Source organism: Chlamydotis macqueenii, chromosome 3 (assembly GCF_036417535.1).
Source record: "Chlamydotis macqueenii isolate bChlMac1 chromosome 3, bChlMac1.mat, whole genome shotgun sequence".
Lineage (NCBI taxonomy): Eukaryota > Metazoa > Chordata > Aves > Otidiformes > Otididae > Chlamydotis > Chlamydotis macqueenii.
Genome location: NC_141558.1, coordinates 95,665,429 through 95,686,752, shown reverse-complemented (window position 1 = coordinate 95,686,752; position 21,324 = coordinate 95,665,429). Strand labels below are relative to the sequence as shown.

General features: G+C 41.4%; 1 protein-coding gene across 1 annotated transcript in view; it reads right to left on the bottom strand.

Annotated features, from left to right (window-relative positions):
- The window catches only part of NID1 (nidogen 1), a 43,054-nt gene extending 38,362 nt beyond the window's left edge, over positions 1-4,692 (bottom strand). Inside the window, exon 1 of the mRNA XM_086744977.1 lies at positions 4,456-4,692. Within this exon, the coding sequence (XP_086601103.1) occupies positions 4,456-4,677 (222 nt within the window). The 5' untranslated portion in view covers positions 4,678-4,692. The remainder of the gene's footprint in view (positions 1-4,455) is intronic.
- Between the last annotated feature and the right edge of the window lie 16,632 nt (positions 4,693-21,324).

Here is a 21,324-nt window from a genome sequence, read left to right as displayed (position 1 = left end):
TTCTCCTCTAGGATGAAGACCCTCAGCCTATTCACGTACTCCCCGTATAAGAGCTCTTCCCCAACTCCAATAATTCCATTTGTCTCCAAATTTTTCTTCCCCTTTTCTACCACACACATTTGGAAACAAGGAGGCCAGTACTACATAGATTACTCAAGACACAGAGAAATTGCGGGCTGTGCAAGCCTCTCGAGGATGTTGGCTACATACATCTTGGCAATAGCCTTTAAAATCTGGACCACCATTACTACCACTACATGCAGCAAATCAGAAAAAGTGCAGTACAGGAACTCGTACTACAAACCATCCCTTCATACACAGCACACGCTTATACCTTGAATCCTCCTTTGGCTACCCAGGAGTTCAGGGCATGCCCCCTGCCACGGGCTAGTGATCAGTCAGCTTGGTATAAAATGGCTGGCACAAATCATTAGCTAAAGTTAGCAAACAGTTCATGTGGTGTATCAGAATTTACTTTTAAAATGGCTTGATGTATGTTATGGCTAACTGTATTATCTGCAGATGTGTAATTTCATTAGCTGCTACAGTGCAAAATACTAAAAAAAAAAGTTAAGATCATGTAAGAAGTGGGAAGTTGGCTTTACGCATGAACAGTACATGTAAAATATATAAGCAGTACATAATCTGCACAAGCACGATGGCAATGCAGGTCATGTTAGAAAGGGGGAGGAGAAGCTCAATATTGTGATCATTTTTCCTCTAATTATTTGTGACTTAGCAGTGGTCACAGATCCTAAGGTGAACTATGAATTTTGTGAATATGGAACTAAAAAGACAGCATGGGTTACCCCAGTCTAGACCTTGCAATTGCAGGCAGCCATGCCACAGAGCTCTAGTCCAGGAAGGCTCCCAGAACACTTATTACATCTGTACACCAGAAAATGCCTCCTATCCCTGTAAAGCAAAGCTAAAATATACCTTAAAAATTAAAAGCTATCAATTATACTATACCACTGGAAGACAGTAGGGAAGATGGTGGGCATTAAGACATTTTAGCAAGGAGAAGATGCACTCCACCTTTAAAGTAATAAATTGAGAGTAAATGAAACGTTTTTCCCTTCCTTCTCCTTGCTTATACTTCTTGTACACAAGCACCCCTATACCACTCTAAATCCTCTTGTGAGAAATGACTGGTGTTTGAAGTATTTTAAACAAATTCCATGCGCTTCATCAGCTTTGGTGTGCGCAGACTTTGCGGCTGCACGGTCCCCCATTTATGGCAGAGATTAAAATAACATTAAGAGAAAATACAATCAGGACTAGTTAATACTACAGAACAAAGTAGAGACCAGAAGAAATTATCCAAAATTTGGCCCTCCTCTTTTCTCCTATTAGGGGCATGCTTCTGACTATTAATTTCCTGTCTTGCTAAAAACTTGCATGCAACAAGCAATTTTATTAAAGACATGCAAAAATCCCAATGTCATTTTCATTTGTAGTTTATAATGAGATAGTTCAGTTTCAAATGTTCAGGGAATGTTCAGTTGCAAGTACTCTATACCCAGAAAACATTTGAAAGTCATTAAATGAAAATAGATACACAAACTGCTCACTTTGTGAAGAGTTTTATAGTGCAGAGAAAGAACATTCATCATTACTGAAAAAATGTTTTTAGTTTTCAGATTTAAGGATACATTTATATTGACAAAGATTGTGAATAGTATGATTTAACTTTACGCTGTTCCTTTTAAGGTCACACAGAGAGGTTAAGGCGTGAACCCCAAAATAAAGAGAAGCAATTCAGGGTAAGTACTGGGTTTCCTTAAAGTAATATTCCTGTCAAAAGAGAAAGGGAAAAATAAAAGGCCTCAGGTGGGCGTTGTCCAAAGACCAGCCGTACTGTACATCTTTCCTTTTAGGGTATAATACTATTTAACTTGACAGGAACGAACACAGATGTATTTTTAGCATGTTAAACTTCTGGATTACACACATAGTTAACATACATTCGCGGTTTGTAGCAGAACAAATCACACACTCTATTATAGGTCCACCCTGAAAAACTAAGTGAGGAGAAGGAAGTACAAAGTAACAAAGTTCTTCTGTTGAAAGAAAAAGTGTATCCACGTGTGTATAACAAAAATTAAAGTTTCAAACAAATTTGAGATTTTTCCCTATTCGCTTACTAGGCATTTTGAGGACTTTAATATTTCTGAGCAAGAGAGTTTAGAAAAAGTTAATTTATTTGTAGAATGAAGTTCCAGTTGACTTAAAGCAGTAATATTTTCTAATATAAACATGACCAACTATTAATTTAGGAAGTTAACAGAAGTAACTATTTACAAATTGATCCAAGTTTGCCTTAAAGGACTCTAGTTCTTCCCTAAAAGGAAGTAATCCCTAATCCTTTAGCTTTTCCACATTAGTGAGTCATAGTGTAAATTGGAAAAGCCTTATTAAAAGCGTGCTATTGAAACAAATAGATCAGTACGGGTTAGCGATAGGATTCAATGTTATAAACCTTGCATAGGAAAACACCATAGATTACAGTATGTGAAAGTCTGTTTCCACTTATAGTAAATAAAAGTTCTCTCTTCCGTTTATGAAAAGAAAAAAAAAGTTTTGTTGCCAGGGATTTTATGACAAGCTGATACTAAACAATCATTTCTCAGAACTCCTCGTCTTTTTATTCACCTGTAGACCTAACTCAAACAACTCAGCTTCTCAACTGTTGGAAAAAATAGAGAACCCACATAAATTTTCAACTGATCAGAGGCAAAATTTGCAAAAATCAAGCACTCAAAAATTAATAAAAGGTTATCACATTATCCTGATGAACCATACAGACAGATGTATTTCATCACAACAACTCAAAATTTGATCCAGGAATTCCTTTAAGTATTTCAATTTATTTCTACCGATACCACATGTTAATTGTATCAGCTTGAGAGTATTTACTATCAACCAGCAACACTTTGGTAAATTCTGCTTACTGAATAACGTGACAGAGCTTAATAAGTACTCACTGCCAATACACAATAATACTGTGTATTGTGAGGGTGCATTTAAGACTGCTCAATACCTTTCCTTAACAAGGATACATCTCCTTTCCCTACTCCCATATAGTTTATATGGTGCTTCTATGATTGATACTGAAATACCATTCATTATCAGATTTTGCCTATATTAAAATTGCCCATCCTTAGTACTGAGTACTGCTGAAAGAGCCGTAAAAGTGATTCTGGAATAGCCTCTATACAGGTATTCTTCCAGGCAAAAACTAACTAGAACACTTGCTGTTTTATGGCATAGGCAAGTAACAAGATCATTAAACTAAAGAAACCTAGTATTGTTAACCAGTTTACTGCTCTTTGAAAACTCTGTCCCCTTTCTGTCACTTATCTGACAAGTCACTTGTTATCTTTGCTTCTCAGTGACTGGGTACACAGACCACTATCTTTCAAGAATACGTCTGTGCTTCAAAAAGTGTGTTTTTTTCACTTGGGTTGGCTAATCAGTGACCAAACTTAGAGTACAGAAGACAAGACAATGAACTAAGGGCCACTAAGTCTGAACTCCACTTAATACTTGTGAATTACTTCGTCTTTACTGCCAGCCTCAGTTAACAACACTCATTTTCCACACAGGCGTAACTGGAATCCCTCAAAGTTTTGGATTTCAGATGTGACTTCAGGATTTATCTAGGCAGGGGCAGCATGGACAATGAAAAAGAGCACAACTTAAGTGGCAGCACTAACATAATGCAAGCATGCTAAATCTTCAGCGAATACCCATAGAACAGGCTCAAGTACATGGGAACCGTATCACATTTTGAACGGCTGTGGCCATATGGAGGTCTGGTTTCCCAAGTGTCTCGATGTAGATTAGTTCCCAAAGTTGCATCTTAGATTGGATTCCGCTACGAGGCACGCACACATGGCTGAGGTCTGCCTGCAGCCCAAAGCCCGCAATTGCTCTGGGCGCCTATTTCCCCTCCCCAAGGGACCCAAGGAACATCTGAGAGCGCCCAAGACATCAAGGAGCAGAACAGCACTCTCAGTGCTGAGAGGTGCGAGTCTCGGACACGTCAGGCTGCTGGCCGGACGCTCGTAGTTTCCGTTTTGTGACTCTGGCACGCTGAAGCGCACAAAACAGAGACCACGACAGGGATGTTTCTTAGCTGGACGTACACCCTGTGCGGGGGCACGGAAAACGGCTGGGGACGGTGTTCACTCCGGATAACTCATTACTTTATCCTCCCACCCTGCACGGTGTGAAAGGGGAGTTAACGCGTTCCGACACCTGACTGAACACATCTGGAGCACAACTGGACCGACCTCCGACCACGGCGCTCACACGACCGACGCGAAACGACCCACAGCCAGGCAGCACCACGGCAAGAGGCGATAACCCCAACCCCGCCCCCCCCCCGCCTCATCCTGTGGGGAGCCCCCAACAGCCTCTCCGCCCCCCCCCCCACCCCCACACACTCACGTAGAGGGACCGGACGGCGGCGCCGTAGAAGCGCAGCGCCGTCCTCAGCTCCAGCGCCGCCGAGCGCGCGTCGTCCCCGGGCTGCAGCGCGGCGTCCCCGCGCTCCCGGCCGTGCGGCAGCAGCAGCGGCGGCGGCGGCGGCGGCGCCAGGGCGGGAAGCGCCAGGGCGGGAAGCGCCAGCGCCAGCAGCGCCCAGCGCGGGCAGCTCCGCGCGCCCCCCATCCCGCCGGCTGCTGGCGCCGCGGCCCCGGCCCCGCTATAAGGGCGGGAAGCGGGGGCGGCCGGGCCGGGCCGCGGCCAATGGCTGAGCGGAGAGGGGCGGCCGAGACCCGTCGCCACTCCTCCCCTGGGCGCCCCTAGCACGGCGCCGCCCGCCGCCGCGACCCCCCGGGGCCCGCTGCCCGGAGTAAGGGGTGGGGGGAAGAGCGAGGGGTTAGCTGCGGCACAGGGACGGGAGGGGAGGGGGTGTCTGGGGGTCTGCCGGGGCGCTGGGTGGGGGAGACTCAACCGGTTTCGTGATCAGAGAGGAACTCGGGAAGCTCAGCGGGTGCGGGGTTGTAGGCATCCGACAGATGCTTTCAAAGCCGTGGCTCCCTCCCAAACCGGTGGGGATTCTGTGTCCGCTTGGGACATGCGGACGGGGAGTTACTGCAGCAGCTGCAGCACCTTCCGCCAGCACGGCACGGGCTAACGCACCGCAACTAACTACCAAAACCAACGCCAGACGAAAACGTGCACCCCTGTGCTGTCTTCTGAAATCACTTTGACATCAGCTGCTTACTGTCGGGGGAAAACGAAGAAATACACTGGAACGTTCTCCATAAATTAACACCAGCAGTGTCAGAGCTGCCTCTGACTGTAAAATAAAACAAAAATCTGTAAATTAAAATTCAGTGATGATATCAGATACATAGGAAAGAAATACGAGATACTTAAATACGTTCTTTCTCACTACGTCTTCTTGTTTTATAGCCTAGTCCTGCTCCCAAGAAACACTCAGAAGCAACTGAAGAACGGGTATATTTCATGTATTTTTCCTAAAGCTTTCAAGGGAAGACAGCGGTATTTAAGGATTAATCTTGCCCAGTAAAGCACATGCCATGATATTCCCACAGAACGTTTATAGCAGAAAATCACCTGAGGAAAGGCAGCTGAAATGCCACCACATGCTTTTTACGTGGCTTTTTACTTTTCTTTAAATATTTGCTCTTTTTTTTTGGTACGAAAACAATTTTACATTTGGTGAATTGCAAGAGCACAAGACATTCCAGGGTAGAGCTATAACCACACCTACCTAAAGGAGAGAAACACATCTGTATATTTAATCACCATTATCATCACTAGCAACTATTTACAACTGACTTTGATAGTTCGGTGAAAACAGCCACCATGACAAGCAGCGCGGTGGTCCGGGAGAGACAGATCTTCTCTCACACAATCCAGTTCTCACTGTACTTTCACCTGTAACTTCCCTCCATATTTTCAGAGCCCGTGAGAGAGGAACTGGTGGATTCTGGGATCCACTGGCTAACCACTGCTACAAAAGTCATCTCCTGGCTGGATCACCACCCTATCTGAGCATAGTCGTATTCACAAAGATACCTCAAGATACCCAACTGAGGTACCTTTTCCTCATTTCACAAATGGATACTTCAAGCAGTTAAGCAAACTGTAACTTCTTACCCATGTTAAGCTTGTACACTGGAATACCACCAACTGCCTCACCACAAAATCATCCTGCCATTACAACTTCCTCTCTCCTGCATAAGCCTATTTCCAAACCTGCAGAACCTAAAGGCAAGATATGCTTGTGCAATACAGCTTCATAGAAAAGAGAAAGTCTAAAATCCGTAACATCTCCAGAACCCCATATACAGATTCACAACATAAAAATGTAATTTCTGTTAGGCTTGAAGTTTTCCATAGCCACATTGTCCCTCAATATGGAAGTCAACCTCAATGAAAGGAAGATATAAGCACAACAAGAAGAAAACTCTGAGAGGGTAATGTTTTCCCATCAGATCCACATGAATTCCTAGTATTATGTCCAGAATTTGGATGATGAGGACCACTGGGAAACCAGAAACTTACTGTAGTAAATTTGAAATCAATTTGAAGACTGAAGAGTTAAATATCTACATCTGCATGTTTAAAACACAGAGTAATAGCCATGTTATGGTAAATCCTTTGTCCATTAGTCAGTATGTTGTGATTGTTTAGTCTATTTTTACCTTAAAAGGATCGTAGTGTTTCTGTTGTAGTTGAGTAAGTTTGCCTTGTATGTTGCTCCCACTGTGATGAGTAACGAGAATTGTTAGTTCTAAGACTAAAAAAATATTTTCAGTTGTCCTTTCTAGCATCTTCCATAATAACCTGAAAAAGGGATAGGAAAGCATGCTTACATATAACACAATTAATCAGGAGACATTAATTGCTAAAACCAACCAGAATGGAGGACGCGAAAGACTTCAGCGAGACTTAAGAAGAGAAGAAATGTATTCAGATGCAAACTGGAATATCATCAGCTAACACACCATTGAGAAAAATCTTCCAGAACATAGCTAGTAAATGCCAAGAAGAACATAATATTTTCAATGGATGATAAATCAGATATGACAGCAGTTTATAAAGCAACAGCATCCCCAGAGCAGCCATTGGGATCCTGTACAACAAATGAGTAGGTTTTATGGTGTTACAAGGAAGTAAGTGACATTTTCTAAAGGGATATAATGACATTGTTTTTTCCAGAGATTGCTTGTGAGATCAGAGATCTCACAGAAAATCCACCACTAGAGAGAATTCAGAATGAAATAATAAAAAAGATCAGAGGACCAGAGGGAGTGATGTACAAGGAATTGTTAAAGAACTGAACATGTGTACTTGGCTAAATGATAACAGGGAGATTTGATTAACATCTTCTGTCAAAGATACGGAGTATCTTCAATTCAAATACCTGAAGAGTGCTACTGAGCAGATGGAGGAATTATATGGGTGAGTTTGTGGAGTACACATAACTATGAGATCAGAACAACTAAAATAAGCCATGAAATCAAGTATCAGAAAACGGTTCCTTAACATGGGGTCTATTTTCAGAAAAATCATAGATTAGGCATAGTGGAAGCAGAATAACAGACAGCTTTGAGTAGTCCAACACTAAGTTGGCTGGGTTACTAAATGACAGACCTTAAGGAATAATTCTGTATTTGATCACGGGATGAGACAGCCCAACAGATTTTGACCTGAGTTTCTATGTTCATAGGGCACTAAAGTAGCTCACAGGTATACACACATACATACTTGAAGACTTCCACTCCCTATGTGCAACGAGATTTGGAAAAGAAGATTGCAGATACTGTGACTCTTGACCTTCTCAAGCTCCTTCCCAGCTTCTGTTAAAAGAGAAAAGGGAGTTAGTGTCCCCTTTGCTGGCATGACTGGAAGAAGGAAAATAATGCCGTGGGCCCCTCATGATGATCTTCTGGTGTTCAAAGATGACAGAGCATTCTAGCAGATGGATCATCAAAGGACAGAGTAGCCATGTGGTAATAAACTGGAGAGAATTGAGCATTTGGGACAATGACAGGAAAGAATAGGCCGGAGGTCTGCTGAGAAGGAGCATTTTTTAGAGAGACAAGGTCATGGGAATTAGAGGGTCACAAGCAGAGGCAAGGCTTGCAGGAAGATCATGGAGTGAGCATCATAAATTTAAATCACTGTGTCTTGGAACTTAATGTTCATTGTTCATTAAAGTGGAACATGATGAGATTCACTCTGTAACTCTGCATGAGCCTGTGTCACTATGGAGGTCGCAAGACTCCGGACCAACTTAAAAAAAAAAAAAAAAAAAAAAAAGCATACTTTGCAGCAGAACTCCCTACAGAAAGAGACTAATTTTGAAGTGCTGTTAGATGCTCTTGCTAAGTGATGCACATGAAGGGCAATATTGTACCTCACCCTCAACGTTAGTGCAGGGTACAGAAGCTTGTAGAATCCCTTCTTTTTCTCTTACGCAGAGATCTTACAGGGCAACAAAAGGACAAGCTACTTGGGAACTCGTATCCTGTTCTGGAGAACAGCTGGGCAAGAATGGGGCCAATGACCTGGTCAGTACAGAAGAGATGTACTGCTGCGACATAATGGTACATAGCAGAAACAAATTAATAACGTCCTGGAGCGGGGCAGGAAGCATTGGAAACAGTATCTCTCAGGCTCTTTCTAGGTCTGGTGCTAGCAGAGACTGTTTACATTTCTAGGGCTACCTCTACATCTATGTCTCATTATTAGAACCGATAACTATATTGACAAGGGTCAGAAAAAAAATTGTCATGGAGGGAGTTATGCAGAGAAATTATGCTTATGCAGAAGCATGAACGCTTTTCTTCATCCCAGTTCATAACTTAGAAAAAAATGAGATGGAAAATGGAACAGAAAAATAGCAGCATCATGGACACTGGCTAGATAAAAAATCCAGCCTTATAATTCTCCCATCTGTCATGTAGCCACACAAAAAATACGATGCTCTTTTTCAGTATTTCATCAAAATACCCTTCTTACACCATAATGCTTCTTGTCTTTCAATAATGGAGTCTAATCCAGTAAGAATACTAGGACTTCTCTGTAGTAAGAGAGAGTTGTAATAGGGCAAGAAGGTATATAATTAGTCTTCTATTTAAATATTCAGCACAGCACTAACTACTACACTTACTCCAAGTCAACTACTACACCTATTCCACGTCTTACTATTTTGTTATTATCTAAAAGTTCTAGCTTTTGTGCAACAAAAGACTCCAAAGAGAAAATAGTAACTGACTTGAGACTTTTAAAAAACACACAGGAGACAGGAAGACAAAATGTATGACCAATTTCGCATATGTGCAAAAAACAATTACAATATGAAGGAACATTGTTTTTTAAACAATGGAAATGGCATGTGGAGAAGCAATTTGAATGGGACAGGAAGACATATCCTTTACCTCCTATCTACTCTGAGACTGAAGAAATAACTACTCTGGCCCACTGACATCTTACTGTGTCAGAGATAATACAGGCAGAGAAAATACACCTGCTTGTCGCCTGGTGACGAGATGGTATTTAATGGATCTCAAGTTAAAGCATCGCTTCAGATTGAAAGTGCAACCAAACCAAAAGCATTGCTTAATTTTGTATTTGCTTTTACTTGGGATGCAGACTTTGACTGCAATGACTGTGAATCTCAGTTGTACATGGAACACAAAAACAATCTGTTGCACTGAGTCCCAGCAGCAAAGTCTCTAGACAACGATCAGTGAGAAAAGAGAGGCCAAGCACTGGTCTGATGCTAGTGGTGGCTAGTAATGCAATTAAAAAATGATTATAAGTGAAGCTCAGCCTCAACTTTTCTACAAACATCCAAAATTGCTCATAAAGTCTGAAACACTGGCACAGTCTTTCCTGTGACAGCCAAGCTACTATCTCACATCTGCTCCGTGTGCCTACAAAGCAGCCAGCCTTATGGAGCTTGGCCCTGCCTAGATTCTCTGCCTGCTAGAATAATACAATTTCCAACAATTGTAATTTAGAAAAAGAGTACATAATTTCTCAGATGAGTCTAAATAATCATGACAATTTAGAGAAGACGTTTAACTAATTTCCCCCCAGAATGACTAGATGATCTCTTTTACAAGGAAAAAGACTTAATTCTGAAACTGATTTTCTGAGGTGGAATCTATTGTCTAAGCTACTGAAATTCACCTAGGAAAATATATAATTATCTTGAACATCTGTGAGTGAAACAGAGAAAATTATTTTCATTCAGGGTAAACGATGCTGGGGTGCAGCACAGATCAACAATTTTAATTACTGGTTTTCACAACAGGACTGGATACGGGAATTTGTGTGCTTGGAGATAAATCATGTTTTAAATTAGTTGGACATAATGCGTATAGTTGTCTGTAACGCACCATGCACCTATAATGCTGAAAGAAGATTTTTCTCTCCTCATCTAAAAACCATGTAAAGACTGAACTTTCCCCTGGCTTGAAACAGTCCAGATCCAGAAAACCAGGAGTAATTCCATGAATTACAGCTATTTATTCTTCCTGACCCAAGGATTTATATTGCTGTTCACTTCACTTGGAATCTGCAGACTAATATAAACAGTGGCCCACTCATTTCTCCCCAAACACAGTTTAGTGTTTTAGCTGAGGATTTAACACTGCAGTTTTGTCACAGAGCAACAATAAAACATGAGGACCTGCACTAAAGCAACTCTGCACAGAAACAATCATGTTGCCCCTGGGAAAAAGAAGCATTATTTGCAAACACAAGGATTGATGCAGTAACTTATTCATTGGAGAAGTGACAGGGTAGGAGCAAGAAAAGCAGGAACTCTCTTTTTTTTTTTTTTCCTGAAAGAGGCTGCTGAGAACAAACTCTGTGTGTAGTTTACACTCCCAATTAAAAGAGGGACAGAGTATGATCCCTGAGGCCATGTAGCAAGAACTGGATTGTGTCCAAACTGCTAACCCCTAAATCTCACTGTCTGCATCCACACTACATAGCATTTAGCCCATGATCTCTGCTGAGTTGCTGTAGCCCTAGGACACAATTTTCAGCCCCCCCTCTCCGTTCACAGTGTCTGAAATACAGTGAAGTGTTATGCAGTCTAGCACTGGTTTAGTTACAAGAGAAGTCTTAGGAGTGTATATCACACACCACAGCCTGTGACACGAGGGTATGTGCAGGTATTTGAAGTCACAAAGCCTTTGGACTAGCTCTGGAAGATTAGATAGGGCCAAGAATGAAGTCTGGTCCTGGCTTGTAACTGATTTTTGAGCGTGGTCCTTGGAGTAAACTGTCCCCAGACCGTCCCTGTGCTTTATCTTGGAAAGAGCCATTTTGAGTAGGCAGAAAATCAGCTAATATTTAAGCAATATTGATACTCAGGAGTCCGGTGCATGTGAGAGATCCCTGGCCCTCTCTCATTAGCAACAGAGATGTATCTGCATGACTGCAGTCAGACGCATATTTATAAGTTTTTCAAGGGGGAGATATAACAAGATTGTTACAATTGAAAAAGTTACATCTGCAAATGAAAGGTTACCAACCCCCTTTTCAAGTAATTGTTTGTTCTTGCTCTGCAGTCAGTATTGGACTTCTACCTAAATGGTCTTTCTTGTCATATCTTCTCTGCCTTGAGCTCTCTGAACCCACATTAAAATATCTTCCTTCACTTTTTCCCCACAAGGGCCTTTAACTCTGTACTGGTTATGTTCTTCCTAGTTTCCCTTCTTGTCTTTTCATTAACCTTTTTGGGACCTTAAGGCCGACCCACTTTATGGCTCATTGACCAGTTCTCATTCCTTGAGTTCTTTCTCAGAGAAACTCAACGTCTGCTTTCCTTTAATTGCAAATCTTTTATGATTCTCTCAAACTTCCTGCATGAAAAACATTTGAATGTTTTCCAGCAGCACAGATCTTTCAAAGCACAGTTCTGCCAGCATGGGTTATTCTTACTTACAAGTAAGGCCACTAAACTTAAGGAAACTATATAAGAAAGAAAAAGTATTATCCAAAATAAGACCATCTAAATCTGATCCTTAATTATATATTTTTTTCTTGAAATACAATAATTCTTATTTATGCATTTTATGTATTTAATGCATTTGTCCCTTAATACAATTATCAGATCCAGCAATCCCACCCATCTTTAGAGCTATTAAATACAATAGGAAATTGCCATTGAGAGACCCCTGTTCACCACATGTACATAGCTTACACAGCCTGAAAATAACTGGAGATGCAACTATTGAAAAAAAAAAAACCACAATGGGGAAAAATGTGTATTACATTGGACCTAAATTTTAACAAAATGATTAATTTTTGTGGATGTACTCATATTTACATTTTTATCATGTGAGGAGAGAATCTAACTTTGGAAAAACGAGCCACCGCATGTAAACAAATGAAAGCATTGTGTTCTTCCTGAGGGACATCTACTGCCCACTGCTTCTTCCATATTAGTAAATATAACTCAATTATTTAAGTACTAAGCATACGACTCTGCCTCATCCAAAACCTAATTATTTTCTGCAGCTTATTCCCTGCAGCAGTGCTAAAACAGAAAACAGATTTTCATACAGCAATCACAGTACACTAGTCTCAACAGCAGTTTCCATTACTACTCTGTCAAATCTCAAAACCTTTCCTGGTGATTTAAGAAAGATTTATTATTATTCCACTTCACAAAATAGAAAAATTAAGGCATTGAAGAAATGCAGCTTGTTCACCTGGCAAATCAGAAGACACACGGGAAACTCAGTAGAGATTTCCTGACAACCAGAAGTAGCTTTTTGAAGAGAAGCAGATCATGTTTCTTCCCGAGACAAATGCCAGCTTCAACTAATAAATGTCTTTGGGTATCCAGAGTGTGAAGCTCTGTAGTTGCTCTTAATGCTCTCAAGCCTCAGGAAAGCTCACCAACTTCAGATATTCAGGGGGCTACCACATGTCAGAAATGAATTAAAAAAATCACAAGAAAAAGTTAAGAGTCAGTTTTTTAAGGTGAATATGTAACAAAGAATTCTGTGGCTGGTTGCTAAATTCAGCCTTAATAGGGAAGGTATATGACTGACAAATGACAATTCAGTAAGCAGACAAAGATACAAAACTTCTGCCACAATTTCCATTCTGTATGGTGGAAGAATTAAAAGGTTGGTCTTAAAGATCTGCAAGCTGTTTCTGATCTCCATAAATTGTCCCATCACTTTGCCAACAGGATATATGCTTCAGAGTAAAGTAAAACAAACACGGATTTAACACAACAGCAGCAGCAAACCACCCCTGACAGCGCAGTATTTTTCAAATAGCCCTCTATCCAAAGACAGCAGAGTCCAAAGATAGGAGAATTAGAGAGGAACTTCTACTTGGAGTGATACTTGCCCAAGTAACACCTTACCTTTAAAGCTTACATAGCATCATGTCCATTTTACGTGGCAAACTATGATGAAAACTAACTTAATTTTCTTGTTTGCCAATGCTCGTTTCCACATATTCACCAGCATGCCCTGTACATTTCATGCACTAATAGAGATAAGTGTTCTCTAAAACTTGGGAACAATTCTGCCTGAGCATTTGCAACCTTAGGGCTTAGATTTAGTATCATATATATTATACGTACAGAAGAACTTATAAGTACATTACCCTTACTATTTCACTGCCACTAACTCTGACAGCTTTTTCTAGTTTCTACAATTTCTGAACATTCCCTACAGTGTACCACTTTTCTCAGGCTTTTTAGACTCACTTAACCAGAAATCCCCCCCAAATTGTTCAACCTTGCCTAAGGACAAGACTTTTGCCATCTCCAGAGAGCCCATCTTCACCAAACATGCTTTGTCCCTCTTGGCACCAGATATAAACATTTGTTGCATGAGTTGCTTCAGCCGAGCAACAACTCTGTTACTGTCCCAGCATCTGAAGCAGCTGCTCCTGGCTGCAGCAGATGCAGACCCAGAACTGAGAAGAGGAAGCCTGCTGGACTTCCACTGGCCTCAGTAACCCCCCCTCCCTACTTTGAGGATGTCTTTTTTTTCAGTTGAGAAGGAATAAACCAGGCAGGGGGAAAACTGGATTTCAAAAAGGAGTCAGATGAGAGAAGGAAAAGAAAACCTGAATCTTTTAAGTCAGAGGATACAAATATAAGCCCTGACATTGCCAGCATTTGTGCAGGTGAATTGTCCCACTCACTTTAAGGGGGCTCATCACATAATAACAGCAACCAGAAGAGAACAACTTCAGCTATCCAATCCTGCAGGCAAAGAAGCAAAGAGGTGGATTGCTGCCTAACCGTGTGTATGTACACTTCCAGCTCCACCAAATGAAACCCAAGGTCTGCTGATCCTGCTGCTCTTGACCCCTTGCATGAAAAAAATGGATCTCTCCTCTCACTGAAGATTTCCCTTCATTAATGCTCAGCTAAGATGAGTGAATTCTCTAAATGAGTGCCTGCTGTGTTTGGATAAAGCAGAAATGCTGCTACTTCGTAATAAGGAAGGATGCTTAGAGAAAGGAAAGGAATAGGCATGCCTGACTCACGATGCACAAGAAAGGCACTGATACTGGTCTAAAGAGCAAAAACTGGGTGAAGTTAGTGCCAATCAAAATGACAGAGCAGCACATAGGAGGCACTAAGAGGCTTATACTGTGTATTTAGAAGTTACTTCTTATTGAAATTGATTCCTGCTTCCTACGTCCAATAGCTTACTGCTGCCTTCAGACTCTGTTCAGTGAGTCTTAAAGACTTCCTGGCATTGCAGGCTTTCACTTTAGAATATCTGGCAAATTGCAGGTATAACGAAGTAAAAGCTGAGGGCCTCAGCAGGTTTTCCCCAGTCAGAGGTCCCATACTTATGAAGTCAGCCAGCAATGATCCAAGCATAGGTTATTCAACATGCATGGGCTACAGTATGTGATACTTTCAATACTGTGTATCTTGCATCCTCTAACAGGTGACTTTTCAAAGTTGGCATCAGGACTGCTTGAAAACAGCCAAGAAGCAACAATATCACAAGGGCAGCAAAAGCTCATCACAAAGGATGTACCTATGCAGCCAAAGCTTATGCTAAAGGAGGTAAACCCCAGTTGTGCAGCTCCACATACATATTGCAAAATAGAAACAGAGCTCAAACTGAAACCCCTAGCATGACAGACTGAGTCCAGTGACTGATGAGAACCTCTTGCCAGCCAATGTGTGGCTTACACATCGAAAGCGAGACAAGCAACTGACTCCTACCACAGAAGATTTTGCAGCACTCTGCTGCAGACTTTCTCAAAGCAAGCTGCTCTGTTCCTGCTTCCCCATCTCTCCCCATCACAGCGTAGCTAGCACATCCTGTCTTTCAGACAGCAGACGATGCTCACTGTCAACCATTATTAACTAGATTTTCGTAGGCTGTGGTGGATAGGAGTTTGCACAGGCCATGCTGGGAGGGGAAGGGCAGGACTGGCAGACTGTACTTCTTCCAGTACAACTTTACTCTCAGGTTTTTTCCACCATGCGCCAGTACAGGCAAGTAACAACAGCACCCTCCGCTGGCCCCTGCCATGAAGACACCTGCAGTAAAAGGGCTGACTGGAGCTGCTGCTAGATCTGTCACATTAAATCTAGAGAAACACACCCTTTTACTAACCATACTAACAGCTCATGTTATCTGTACGTGGCCTCCAGCTGCTCCAGTCGCTACACACATACATACTTTAAAAGCAGGCGCGGTGACTATAAAGCGCAGAAAGAACACTTAATTTTAGTGTTAATAACAAGATGCATCAATTGTGTTACCATATATGAAATGATATATTTCCCAAACAGAATATTCTTAATTAGTACTTTAGTTACAGCACCAACCCTAAAAGATTAAATTGGGTGTTACCATCATATTTTTTCCTCTAAGATTTCTGGCCATTGGATATGTGCAAAATTCCAACAAACAAACAAAAAAAAGACAATCTAAGCCACTGTGCATGAGGAAAATATGGTGTCTGTGTGCATGAGAGCTTGCAGAAAATGTCTTTCACTTGATCCAGAAGAAGTAAATACTGACTGTCTGTGATTAAGCATGCTCAGCATATTTTAACCTCTTTATTTTTGCTGAAGATCATCTGTAAATTATCGATCTAAAAATCTTTATTTTCTGTACTTACAAAACTCTTTAGCCATACCGAGGTATCCAATAATAAAAACACAAAGGTCCATACTGAAAATAATGGTCTACTTGAACCAGTTCATGATGTGATCACGTATTTATTTTGAAGGGGGATATTTTCTTTCTTTTTAGCATATGTGTGTTCATGTATATAGTTCATTTTTATTTTAGTGGCCGCTCCTGCAAAGGAGCGGTGATTTCAAGAGCCAACTGATATGTATATTTGATTCCGATTACTGTCACTAATTACATAACCAAAAATACCTAGACTGAAACTAGGAAAGGTCATTCATAGCCATTATATGTGCTTACTATAACTACACGGAAATTGGATATTTATGTGGAATTTAAATGGATAGACTGCATTTGAAATATGCTGTCCAAGATCATGTCAGTGGATAGACACAGAATACATATGCAGTGACTAGATTAATTCGTACCACAAATTCCTGGACACCCTGACCAAGTGTAAGAATTCACATTGGACTAGATCTTCAGCCAGCATATTATACAAACTTTAGTGAAATCTATATATACAGTGACTTCAATGAAAAAAGCAATCACAGTTTCCCCCTGCCCTCAGCTAGGGGAGAAAATCAACATTATCTGCCTCTGGCCAACAAGACAGCTGTTGGCCCAGTTAGCAAATTTACCTATTCCAATTCTGGCAACGCTCAAGCTTCTTTCTACCAATCTGGCAGCATGTAGGTTCTTACAGAATTTAGAAATGCCTAGATTTTGTATTATCAAAGGTAATTTAAAAATTCCTTACAGAACTGCTTAAACATAAACAATAATGAAAAATGTGGATTAAGTTAATAAAAGCAAAAAAGGTACGATGAAAGCTAACACAGTCAGACTGTTAAGTCTATATAAAATCATAGAATTATTTACATTGGACATGGCCTTTAAGATCACGAAGTGCAACTGTTAACCTAACACTGCCAAGTCCACCACTATACCATGTCCCTTAACGCCATGTTTATACATCTTTTAAATCCCCCGGGGATGGTGACTCAACCAGTTCCCTGGGCAGCATGTTCCAATGCTCAACAACTCTTTTGGTGAAGAAATTTTTTCCAAATATCCAACTTAAACCTCCTTTGGCACAACTTGAGGTCATTCCCTCCTGTCTTATTGCTTTTTACTTGGGAGAAGAGACTGATACCCACCCCACTACAACCTCCTTTCAGGTAGCTGTAGAGAGCAACGAGGTCTCCCCTGAGCCTCCTTTTCTCTGGGCTAAACCACCCCAGTTCCCAGTAGAATCCTCCTGAAAGGATGGAATTGGCTACTGCTGAGTTTTCAGGATTTTTAACTGTTTTGTATACACAGGTACCTATCATAAAATGTGACAGAGATATTTGTGTGTTTTCCTCATTAATCTCTATTTTACAACTAATTAAAACAAGCTGAGAATTTTCCACGGTCTCTGTATCTGTCAGTCACTGTGTTTGCAACAGAAAGCACAGGAGAGGTAGCTGCTTTACTTTTTAATGAAAAGATTTTTTTTTTTATTTCTTTTTTTTTTTTTCAAAATACACTTAATTTCTCCTAAGACTAAATTAACTTTTTGTAGAGCATGGGGACAAGAGCGAACTGTTGAAGTAAGCAAGATCTGAGTATGTGATGAAGAAGTGAGAGTAACAACAGTACAACGTCAGCTGGAATGTGGATGGTGCATGATCAGCAACCGTAGTGGCTAACTAACGCGTGATGTGACAGTGGATTGGAAGCAGGGTGGAAGAACTCACGCAAATAGCTGCCCTACCGGGACAGAAACCACAAGGGAACAAGCGTCCAGGTAAAGATGTATAAAGCACTGCTTGCAAAATAAACTTTGTCTCACTTGCACTACAAGTTGAGTCCATGCTGTAATATGCCACAACTTTTGATACACCACTGTTATTCACTTTTGATACACCACTATAAGGCTTTTATAAAGAGGATATACTTTGCAAATAACTAGCTTCAGGTTTTCATATTTTTTTAAATAAAAATCACTTTCTTTTTACAAAGTCTTGTAAACTGAACAAATGAAAGTTATTTACATTTAGTGTGTCCCAATGAAAACATTTGGAAAACTGAATTTTTCTTGTGCAACTCATTTTTACACTGGTCTATGCGGGAAACTGACTGCCCCTCCCAACCGACTTCTGACTAACAGATTACACTGTCTTTTTTTATTGCAAACTTTCTCTGAAATGACTATTTTGCTTCTCTTAATTAAAAATTACTGATAGTCATAAACACAATAAAATCAGTAGGCCATTAGAATAGATTTGATAAGATCCTAACTAAATTATAACCAAAGCTGTCTGAAGATACAGACAGAGGCTTGCATATCTCACCTTTGAAGACACAGTCTTGGAAACCCTTTCTTCTTCTTCTCTTTATATTCTTTTGCCATATCTTTGAACACAGGACACCTTTTTAGCAAGGTGTAATGAATGGCGTAGTGCTGTAGGTCTCGTAAGACTGCAGTTTTATACTTCTGGTTCTCTACAATTGTATTCTCAAAAAACCCAATACTTAGCATGAAGTATGTAATGGACACCTATGGGTCCCTGATGTCACCAACCTGAGAAACCAGGTTAGGTTACGCGTATCTCAAAAGATTTCATAACGATTAAGCAGACTCAAATTCAGCTGCTCAGTTTCTTTAATTAAGATAGTTCGAAATTCTGTATATTTTTTTCTGCTCATTAATTGAGTGCCTCTACCAGCTTTGCCTAGCTGAGATTTAGACACTTACAACTTTCTAAAAAAATCCGGGCCAACAAAATGCAAAAAATAAAACAAAAGATGGCAGTTTCTGATTAAACATTCTCTGCAATCGCATAGTTAAGACAAAGTCAATACAGCTGCACACAGGAACAGACCTCTTGAAACATTTTAATAGCAAAAATTATTGAAGTCCTTTTACTGTAATGTTGTCTGTTCTACAAGAGGATTGGAAACCTGCCATTGTATTATACTGAATTTTGCTCCAAAATAAACCACAGCTAGCACAGCCGGAGGTGACAGAAGTATGTCCAGGATAAATACCTACTCCTTACCCTCCATCTCAGCTGTTAAATAATTCTCTCTCTTTTCCTTTCACAGCATGTAGCACTGGACGGTTTCTACCCTCTCCTCTCTGCAAAGCTCCTCAGATCTTCTCATCCTGTAGTTACAAAGATCTGATACGCCCTTAAGCAAACCCTTATTTTACCAAACCCCAATTCGCATGTATCTTACACCCTACAAACAACCCTATCACTTCCTAACAGCTCTGGTTCCTCCTAGAACACTTGTTGCACTACCATTCTGTCCTCTGAATGAAGCAAGGAACCTGAAGGAAAAAACACTCGCTAAAGGTAACACCACAAATCACTTGCAAAGAGGTTCAAACAAAACTTGCACTGACAACCCTAATTCCACCATTTACTAATCTTTAAATAGTTAATATCTTATTACTTAATAATTATACATTATAATTTATTATCTAGTTATAGTGTAAATTATATTGTGATGTATTTATTTCTATATTATGATTTATTATAAATGTATTATCAAATATGACCATCAAGGAATTATAATTGTAGCTGAGATGCTTATTTAATAATAAACTTACATAGACACAGGTTTATGAAAAGAAAGGAGAAAGACAATTTTTTTTGCTATCCACATGATGGTATCATCAAGCAACTTGCTTGTGAGAATTTTACAAAAATCCCCCAAAGGATAAGAGATCTGCATAGTACTTACTTTCTCCAAGCAGCTTCTCTTTAATGTAGTTCCTATAACACCTGCAGCAATGTTTCTTCAAACTTTTTCCTTTCCTCTTTTTTCACTATTTTCTTTTCTCACACACACAGTTCTCTGCACTGCTCCACCCACTAGAGCAATTTATTCACCTGGGCCACTTGAAGTCTAATGCATTTAATGTTCTGTCACAGTAGAAACAAACATAATTAGCTGGCACAATAATTAAATTAATTAAGTGATCACCTTTTATTTTACTGTGTTAGGAGCAAAAGCAGTTCCATTTACAAACATACATTCTTGTCACTTCTCCCACAACAAAACCAACATTTGTTAAGCCAGCTACTATTAACCTCATTTTTCACATAAATGTATTTTAACAATGTTAAGGAGATGGAGATAAAGCTCAATTGATTTCTGCCACTGAGCTACAGGTTATGAACAAAATAAAATCCTGCAGAAGCAATCAGAACAAAGAGTGGGGTAATGTTGCTTTGCAACAGGGATAAATCCGGAACGGCTGCTGGTTGGGACAGGAAACTGCCTGGCTAAATGCAGCTGGCTGAAGGACATGAACCTACATAGCAACTTCTGTTTCTTTTCCAGGGGAGTTTTATGAAGAAAACAGGCATCTTCACAGGCAGGCATTATAGAAAAGCTGGTGCCCTGAGGACACCAGGGCTGGAGGGGAAAGCAAGCAGCTGCAATCCCCCTCAGTGAGCCCTTTGCTGATCAGCAGAAGGGAGTCCGTCGCTGGCCTAGCCCACTGGCTCCTACAGAACCCCGAATGCTGCACACACACGTGTGGTGGCCTTAACAAATCATAAAATTAGCAACCCACAGCACGTAGGTTGCATCCCCCGTACCCTCTGGAGTTGGAGAGGTGGCTGCCGCCGCACACGCTGAGAGAACCGGGTGGCACCGGCCCTGGCTCCCAGGGGTGACCTGCCGGGCACAGCAGGCCGTGCACTGCGCCCAGCCCACCTCATTTCTCTTCCCCCACCCCACAGCCGTGCCCAGCCTTTGGCACTCAGGCGCCTGCGTTCCCAGAGCCCCAACCCCGCCGCCCAGCCCCGCTGCCCCGCCGGGCCCGCCCTCCGCCGCCACAGGCCGGTTCCAGCCGGTACCGGCCGGCGCTGCAGGCACGGCGCTGCGCCACTAGGAGGCGCGGCAGCGCCGGGCACGCGTGAGGGGAGCGGGCCGGGCCGGCGGTGAGGGTGTGCGGGAAAGGGTGTCGGAGAGCTCGCTTCCCTCTTTTTTTCTTGCCCGCCTTTTCGTTTTCCTCAGGGCCCAAGGCTGCATTCGTGCCCTCATCAACCCCCCCAGGGGCTCTGCGCCTCGTTGGGGCGCGGGTTGAGGCTGGTCCTGGCGCAGGGCAGCTGGGGAAGGCTACGAGTGAGCCTTCCCTGGCCTGTTGCTGTAGGCGGTCAGGGTCAGATGG